At 60.1% G+C, this 9,197-nt stretch overlaps 1 protein-coding gene across 1 annotated transcript; it reads left to right on the top strand.

The window, feature by feature from the left end:
* The first annotated feature begins 4,203 nt into the window (after positions 1–4,203).
* On the top strand, positions 4,204–6,570 carry Foxb2 (forkhead box B2). The gene has a single exon (XM_063229695.1). The coding sequence runs from the start codon at positions 4,204–4,206 to the stop codon at positions 5,479–5,481; it is 1,278 nt and encodes a 425-aa protein (XP_063085765.1). The 3' UTR covers positions 5,482–6,570.
* The last annotated feature ends 2,627 nt before the right edge of the window (positions 6,571–9,197 follow it).

The raw sequence follows: 9,197 nt of genomic DNA, 5'->3' as shown, positions 1-9,197 counted from the left end.
CTTCTAAGAAACAAATTCTCCAGGCTCAGCCTGCGTGTTTCTGCCTGCTACCGGCTGGAGGTGGGAGAAATTCCGGAAAGGCAAATCAAGCCCAGCAGCGCAAATCCACGCAGGGCGGGAACTCGTGCGGGCGCCCCGACTCCCGCCAAGCGGGGGCACGCAGGGGTCCATGCTCCGAGGCGTGGGGGAAGGACGTACTTCTGCTGGCTGTCAGGGCGGGTAGCGATGCTGCAGGCGACAGATTGCTAGGACTCTGTGACAGTGACTGCCCTGCCACGTGTCCCGCGAGACAGGTCCTGAGCGCACTGTGTGCAGCGCCCAGGCCTCCCTCACTTCTCCAAGGTCCGCGCCACAACTCCAAGCTTCCGTGCCTAGAGCGCGGGGCTTTGAAGGCAAGTTTTGACCACTGCTGATCTCCTTTCTGCAAAGCAAAGGAAGCCCAAAGAGAGCAAACGAAGCTTCTAGGGTCATCCAGCTGATGATGCCTCAGGAGGGGGCTGGGAACCAAGCGTTCCCGCCCAGACGTGGGGCGGGCTTGTCCCGCCTTGGAGTCCACTCCGGGCCATGCAGCTGGGGAGAGCAGGTGCCGGAAGTCAGGGGAAGGCTAGGTGAGCGGCAGGGTGGGGCGACTGTGGAGGCTCCAAGGAAACCCAGATGTAACCCAGGCGAACTTCCACGCGGCAGAGGACAACGAGTAGAACCGCTGATAATCGAGAGGCAGCTGTGAACCTTTGTCTTCTTCCTATTCCTGTCTCCTAACCCTGGCTGTAACCAGCGTTCACTCGCTCCAGGCTGGGCACAGCTGTCAGTGGAAACCTTGGGAAGGTCTGGCTAGATCCAGGCAAAGAAGTGTACGGGACCGCTTAGGGGCTTAGAGGGAAAAGGGAGAAAGAATGAATGAGTAGCCTGTCCCAAAGTTCCTTTTGAGCCAATTAAATGCAACAAAACCTTGTGGAACCCCTCTTGCTAGCAAAGTGTTGCCAACAACTGCCTAAGGAGTAAACCAAAAGCCAGTGAGATAATCACGCCAAGCCAGGGGCAGAGATTGACTGACCAGCCATGTTTAGTTAAGAGTAGTAAGTAGTTATTTTAAAAGAAAAAGAAAGTTACACACAGAAACTTAAAACCGACTGGTTCGTGCAGCTGAACTGGTTACATGATCTGTTTTTCTTAGGGTCTTCGGGCAGCTGGAGTGCGCATGTCCTGATGCTCCTGCCCACCAGCATAACTTGCCTGGCTTAAATCTACCTACCTCGCGGATAGGAAGGGAAGAGGGAGCGCTCACCTACAGGGTGGCAGGAGCTCTTATCTACTACCTCTCCCAAAGCAGAACTGACCTCAAGGCCTGGGTCCTTGGGTACCCAACCTGAGAGGTGGCGCTGGGCCTCAGTCTGTGACTACTGTAACCTTGGCAAGCGGCTGGCTCACAGCTTCAAGGTTCAAGGGTCACATTATGCGCGGGAAGTAACGTGCGCCCTTTCTGATGCCCAGTCCCTACTACACCAATGGTCCACTTGACCAAGGAGAAACTTACCCCAAACTGCTAGATGCTAGAAAAACTACAGGACCCCAACAGTGAGCTACTGTCAAGAAACATCAACAAAAGATCTCTTTGCCTGAGCTGCATGTAGGTCCAGGCCCACAAAACCTTTAGGACTTCACATGGAGCTCTCCGAAGCCACTTTAAGCTGGCAGCAGACTCCTGAGCTAGGACAGGACTTTTCTCGAATCACCCAAGTCAAAGGAGAAGGGACAGTCCAACTTCATCCGGCCCTGACTGTTATTCTAATCCTGGCTGCCCTAGGAATTCCTCTGACTTCTCCAAGCCAGGAGACTTTCCTGCTAGCTCCTCTACCCATTTCATTGAACCAAACTCCCGCAGAAACTCCTTAGCAGAAGGCACGTTTCTGGCATGGCATGAAAGTGAAGGCACCCTCCTCCTCTTATGCCAGGTCAAGAGATCGCTTCTTCCCCCAGGGTCCTCTTACAGGCTTCACCTCAACACCTGTTCTAGGAAGTCTGTTAGCCTAGCACAATGCACCCTGCAGCACCCACCAGAAAGCGAACCCCTGGCTAACAAAGGAAACTGTGAGCCTGCCCGCTCACCCACTCCTAGGACCCAGCTAAGACCCGTTGGACCTGTGCTCATTGTGCAGCTCAGGGAAAGCCAGAAGCTGAACACACCCCACTGGCAACCCAAGACTGCGGAAGAGCCAGGCTGGGGGGGGGGGAGCCTGGGGCTAAGGGCCTACAGGTTTAAGCATGGGAAAGAAATTAGAATCAGTGAACCATAGGCTCTTACTGTTAGTTTCTCCTCAAATAACGGAACTGGAAAGAACCTGTGAAATTTCCAGCTTCAGATACCTCATTCGAAGTCACACTGTAATTTCAGGGTCTCCTCACAGTCAGTTGTCTTGCGCTGCAGTGTTCAGCACGGTGCTGAGAAGGATCCCTGGTTCGTCACCCTTCCTTCCCAGGCCACATCAGGGCCCCAGGACTGAGCATGCTGGCGCCCTAAAGCATGTTTTTCCTCCCCCTTCCCCTTCTCATGCTAAGCACAACAGGCTTCCTGCACACTCAGATGGTGGGACCCCTGAGCTCCCCACTCTTCTGTATCAAACTCAGCTGTCTTCCTGTCCAGCGAAACCTCATGCTTCTCAACCCACGTTTGGGGGAAGTGTGGCAGGGTCTCTGTCTACCAAGCCCTTATTTTAATTTCCTGGTTACCCGTCTGTCTCGCCCTCTAGACCGCTATTCTCAAACGCTACGGGCTGAATGGGCCTCCCTGTAGCTGGCGGGTATTATACAACAAAATTATGATGAACTTGGCGTTTAAGGAAAATGCTCCCCAAGTTTTCTCCTTATTAGCTTCTCCTTGCAGTTCTCCGGGCGCCGGGATTTCTTTAGAGAAGAGGGCTTGAGGACAAGGTGCTCTGAACTTGACCCCGGTTGCTAACTGGAAAAAAGAGCCCAGCTCCTAGGTGGAAAGAAGGAAGGGCAAAAGGGAACCACAGACGCAGGAAAGCAGAAGACCCAGAAGCCAGTTTGTTGTCCCAGTCTACAGCGCTTCAAGGCCCGGGTGGGGCGCAACTATAGGGAACACACATCGCGGCGCCCCCTCCCAAGGAGCAGCCTGCGCTTCTGCCTCTCGGCTGCGGCGAGGGCTAGCAGTGGGGGCTCCGGAATAGGGGGGAGGAGGGGGTGGGGGGGGGCACTGCGCCTTCGAGCTCCTTTTGCAAGAGGCGCGGCGGCAGCAGCGGAGTCCCCCAGCCTCGGTCATGTGATTGTCTCGAAGCGCGAGCTGCAGGGGTCTCGGCGTCTCAGGGACCATTACAAAACGCTGCCGGGAGAGCGCGTCGCTACCACTGCCGCCGCCTCTGCTGCTACGCCCCGCCTGGGAGAGCGGCGGCGGCTGCGGCGTGGACGGCGGGACGGGTCGGGCGGCCTCGCCCCCGCCGGGCCCTCGCGGCGCCCCCTAAAGCCGGCCGCTAGCGCCCCGCGTCCTGCGCCCCGGACTTGCTGCAGAGCCTGGGCCCCGCGGCCGCGGAACCCACCAAACTTTCCTTGCCTCCTCCGCTCCTCTGAGCTCTCCGGGGAAACGGGGTGCGCGGGCTGCCGGGGAGGCGCCTCTCCCCGACTTTCCCTGCCTCTGCACTCCAGGAGAGACGGAACTGCAGCGCGGACCGGCTGGCCAGGCCCGGACGCGGCGCTCGGGGCGCGGGGAGCTCTGTCGCCTCCAGGACGGCGGCGCGAACCCCGGCTTCGCGGGGCGCAGCCTCCGCCGCCAGGTCCTTCCTCGGTAACCGCGGCCCGGGTGGCTTTAGACGGAAGGGGCCGGAAGGAAGCACGGCCTCGCTCCATCCCCGCCGCCGCGGCCGGCTCGGCGCTGTCTCTAGCCGCCCGGGGTGCGGGGGACGCTGAGCAAGAAGACGACGGTGAAGCTGGCGCGTCCTGCCCGAGCCGGTGCTTGCCCCTGGGTGACCATCGCGACCAGGCGCTGCGAGGGCCCGAGAGCTGAGGCCAAGAGCGGGGACCGCCGGCCCCTCGGCGGCGGCGACGGCCCGGAGAAGAGGCGGCCAGGGCCCGGGGGTCGGCGGGCGGGCGGGGGCGCAGGGCGGGGCGGGCGGCGTGGGGGCCGGGGCCGGGGCCGGGGCGACGCCGCGGGCCCGCGTGGGCCGGAGGGCGCAGGGGCAGCCGGGCGCGATGCCGCGGCCGGGGAAGAGCTCGTACAGCGACCAGAAGCCGCCTTACTCGTACATCTCGCTGACCGCCATGGCCATCCAGCACTCGGCCGAGAAGATGCTGCCGCTGAGCGACATCTACAAGTTCATCATGGAGCGCTTCCCCTACTACCGCGAGCACACGCAGCGCTGGCAGAACAGCCTGCGCCACAACCTCTCCTTCAACGACTGCTTCATCAAGATCCCGCGGCGGCCCGACCAGCCCGGCAAGGGCAGCTTCTGGGCGCTGCACCCCGACTGCGGCGACATGTTCGAGAACGGCAGCTTCCTGCGGCGCCGCAAGCGCTTCAAGGTGCTGCGCGCGGACCACGCGCACCTGCACGCGGGGAGCGGCAAGGGCGCGGCGGGCGCGGGGCCCCGGGGGCCGCTGCACGCGCACCACGCGCACCACCCCCACCAGCACCAGCACCACCACCAGCACCAGCACCACCACCAGCACCACCCGCCGCCGCCGCCGCCGCACATGGTGCACTATTTCCACCAGCAGCCGCCCCCTGCGCCGCCACCGCCGCCGCCACACCTCGCGCCCCAAGCCCCGCCGGCCCCGCAGTCGCAGGCGCAGGCGCCACCGCCGTCCCACCCCGGCAAGGTGCACGAGGCTGCGGCCGTGGCGGCGGCGGCGGCGGCGGCGGCGGCGGCGGCCGTGGGCAGCGTGGGGCGCCTGTCCCAGTTCCCGCCCTACGGACTGGGCTCGGCAGCCGCCGCCGCCGCCGCCGCGGCCTCCACGTCCGGCTTCAAGCATCCTTTCGCCATCGAGAACATCATCGGCCGGGACTACAAGGGCGTGCTGCAGGCCGGCGGGCTGCCCTTGGCGTCCGTCATGCACCACCTGGGCTACCCGGTGCCGGCCCAGCTCGGCAACGTCGTCGGCTCCGTGTGGCCGCACGTGGGCGTCATGGATTCGGTGGCCGCCGCCGCCGCCGCCGCGGCGGCTGGGGTCCCCGTGGGCCCGGAGTACGGAGCATTCGGGGTGCCGGTGAAGGCCCTGTGCCACTCGGCCAGCCAGGGACTGCCGGCTGTGCCCGTGCCCATCAAGCCCACGCCAGCGCTCCCGCCCGTGACCGCGCTGCCGCCACCTGCGCTCGCTGTCCCCGCGGCGGCCCAGCAGCCGCCGGCGCCGTCCACCGTGTGCTCCGCGGCGGCCGCAGCCTCGCCCGCAGCCCCGCTGTTGGAGACGTCGGCCCCGAGCGCCGCCGAGAGCAAGGGCGGCTCCCTGCACTCAGTGCTAGTGCACTCTTAGGGGTTCGGGGTACAGGGACGCTGCTGCGAGGCTGCACCGACTCCCCCTCAAGAAGAGGGTGCCCAGGGAGCCGGGCACAGCCGGGAGCCCCAACCGGGCGCCCAAGGAAAGTGTAGGACAGACGAGCAGATCCGAAAAGTGCTCTCTCGGGTGGTGACCCTGGAAAAGTGCACCCTCCGGGTGGCTGTTTATACTGAGTTGTACAATCAGATTAATGAAAGCCTTTCCAGGTAAGAGTTTCTATTGTAATTATTATGATCAATAAATTATGGGGGAAGGGAGCAAGGGAGGTTGGGGAAGCCTCATTCGCTGGCACATCGGACATGGGTTCTGACCCCATTCCTGGGAGCTGCAGCTGGATGCCGACCCTCCCCCGAAAAATCAAGCGGTGACGCCAGCCGGATCGCGCCTACCAATGTCCCCTCTCGGCCCGGGTCCTCCTGGCCAGGCAGCCGGCTCCAGTGCACGTCCACCCACCGAGGAATTCTCGTTGCGGATAAGAAAAAGGAGAGGGTGCCTTTGATGCGGTCACTTTTCTGGTCAGCTAAACGGGGCGGACACGGTGTCTCGAATACAGTCGCTGGGGGGGGGGGTGACGGACTGAGGAAAGGGCTCTGGGAAAAGTACACTTCTGGGGTCTGACCTTCGGGTCGAGAAGGATCGGAGGAGCTGCTAATGCAATTAGTTTGCACGAAAGAGAACGGCAGCGGCTTTCAAAGCAAGGCCCCAATTCCAAAAGTAAAAGTTTGGAGGAACACAACCAAAGAGAGACGGTGGAAGCGGCTTTCACCAGCCAATCGCCTGGGTGTCAGTCGCCTGAGAGCCTGGGTGAGGAGCCCAAGAATGCACTGAATTCCCACGATCCGTTCCCTTTGCGATGTTAAGGGGGAGAAGTCACCCCTAATTCACGAACGCACGACAACCCTGCCGCAGCACCCGACAGCCCTGCGTCCGTCGGTGGCGGCTCCCTCCCAGGCTCCCCGCACCTTTGCGCTCAGAGGGGCCCTCCCTGTCTTTCAAGCGAATTCTTCAGTCTCAGTTTGTGAGTGGAAAAGAAATCTGCCTTGTCGCTGTCACCCTTCCCCAATTCGAGCCCTGGGAATAGCACTTTACTTGGCACAGACTTCTAGGAACGAAGGGGGAGGAGTACGGAGGGGTCCGTTTGGCCCGGCCTGGCCGGTGTCTCCCGCGTTCGGGTTGTGACTTCATCTTGTCTGCCGGTGTTGTACGCAGTGTTGTGCATTAAAGCTTCTCTCTGGACCTACTGGTGCCCATGTGGAGGTGTTTAGCTTCTCCAGTGACAAGGCCACTGTTTCAGGGCCCACTGGTGGACCAGGGGGCTTTGAAAATTCTCAAACTGTCCTTTATTTCTAAACTTCCCAACTTCCCACAGGCGAGCTGCTCCTAGCGACAGGTTTTCCCATTGCTCCTTCTTGTCCCTTGTCTTTCCTCTACCGACTTTCATCACGCTGGTTTCCTAGTTGAGCTTGCTCCAGACTGAATTAGCAAACACCCGCAACGGTGGCATTTTGGTCACCATCACTGGCCAATCTGTCCCCAGGGCAGGCCGCAGCTGGGGACTCGGTGCCCACCTCTCTCCTTTAAATGTGCGTGGCTGGACCGGGAGGAGCAGTGAGTTCGGCGTGGAACACTGGGCTCTGACACAGTGGCCCGTGGTCAATAGGTGCGCAGCACCTGTCCCCGCTTACCAGGACCTGTTGCGCACTGCTCTGGACTCCTGCGGGCTAAGAGCGGCCCCCGGAGCCCGGGGCAAAGCCACAGAATGCCGGGTGGGTGAGAGCCTGGACCCCGCTGCCCGCCCTGGTGGCCGCAGTCCAGTGTGGGCGGCAGTGGAACTGTTGCAGGAGCAGGGCCCCTGCCGGGTGCGGGGAACAAGTTGGGGAACGGGTTGGCTCCTCTCTTTGGCATCCCGCAAAGCTCCGCTTTGAACCCGCTTCAGTCTGCCCAGCCACGCTCAACAAGTCCCCCCACCCCCCATTTCCCATCGGAAGAAAGTAAAAGCCAAAAAGGTGACCTGCCCACAGAAATACCGCTGGAGAAGTGTGGGTTACTTTTTTTTTTTTTTTTTAAATAGACGCCTGTGTCTGCCCTTTATTTTTATTTACGAGTCTTATTAAGGCCAGACCCGCAGCGGAGTCCGCCTTCTGGGAGACATGTCTCAGCCAGGTCACCGACTTTTTAGGGTTCCGTGTTGCAGCGCATGTAACTCCTGTCAGCTTTTAGACTCAAAAAAGTTCCCGCAGGGTTTTCCTCTCCACCTGCCTGAGGCTGCTGAAAGCAAGGAAGGACCCTGGCATGGGGGTCGATGAGCTGCAGAGAGTTTGGAGTCTGGGTTTTTCTGGCCACCTTCCAGTGAGCTGATGCCCGAATCCCCGACCGAGTCCCTAGTTGAGGGGCCAGGCGACCTTGGGGCCCTGAGCAGGGATCCTTAGGCGCCAGGGGTCCCTCTCCTTACCCGCACCTGCCAGAGGGGTCCAGAGGGCTTTGAGTGGCGCTCAAGATCCACTCCCGGGAGAGGGGCGTGGCGAAGGGTAGGTGCGCCCAGGGGGCTGACCCCAGACCCTTGCCAGAAGAGTGAAGCCCTGGGAAAAGAGGAGTGACCCTCGCCTTTCCCCAAGACCCTCCGCCCCCTGCTGTGGACACCTCCGAACCACAGTGGGCAAAGGGCTGTTTTGTTTTTAGGATGAGGGACGAGGGGGAGGCAACGGCAGCGTAGAGATGATCCTCAAAGCAAGCTCTCATCAGGAAGGGACCCTGGCACCCAAAGGAAGTGGTGCCTGGAGACTGGAGAGTGTAGAAAGAAAGTAAGAAGAAGAGAGCTTTTGTGCCAAATCTCTGATTCCAGCGAAGGCTCCCCAATTAAAGCCCCTAACCGCCCTGAAAACTCTCATCTAAGTGGTTATCTGCTAGCTGTTCAAAGGTAACTGAGCTGTGAGGAGTTTCACCCGCACAGGCACCCACTGCCCACGCTGCAGAGCCTGGGCAGGGTGGGGCGGGGCAGTGTTGACAGCACCGCGTTCTCCTCCCAGCCCCCAGCCCCTGCTCCTCATGGGGTCAGATCTTTATACCCCGGTGCCCAAAACACACCCACAGACACTGGAGCTGGCCTGCCCTGCTGATTTGAAAAGTGTTACCAGGGATCAAGCCATTCCCAAAGTACTGCCCTGGCAATAATGAAAGTGTTTGGAGAACCGCACAAGCTGGGGATGAGAACAGTAAGCTAATGGCGATGATTTAGTAACCCTCTCAACTGGTACATGGTCCCATCTGATCTCCAGGGCGGTTCCCCAGCCACTTGTTGGACTAAAGGGAAAGTTAGCTGTGGACAGAAATGGAAGCAGAAGCATCTATAAGTTTATGGCCATTGCAACTCATGAAGATAATAATAATAATAATAATAATAATAATAATAAACACTCGGTAAGAAAGCACTGATGGAGGTAACAGTGACGCTCCAGGTTGCCTGGAGGATGGAAAGGCCACCATTGCTTGGCCGGATCCTACCTAACTCAGTGAACAGAACCAAGAGGAAGAAGGAGAACCAAGGAGGGTGCAGGAGGTCTAGTGCACAGGTCCTTAAAATAAAGGCAGGGAGAAAACAACTAATCATGATCTATTTGGTTTTATTTCTCTGGGAACTAAAAGAGCTGAAGCAGAGGGAGGGTAAAGAAAGCTACATGAGCTATGGTCACACG

The sequence above is a fragment of the Cavia porcellus genome, unplaced genomic scaffold (genome assembly GCF_034190915.1).
Source record: "Cavia porcellus strain 051 isolate PalLab524CR breed Dunkin Hartley unplaced genomic scaffold, mCavPor4.1 scaffold_1, whole genome shotgun sequence".
Taxonomy (NCBI): Eukaryota; Metazoa; Chordata; class Mammalia; order Rodentia; family Caviidae; genus Cavia; species Cavia porcellus.
This window is presented reverse-complemented; position numbering and strand designations above follow the sequence as displayed.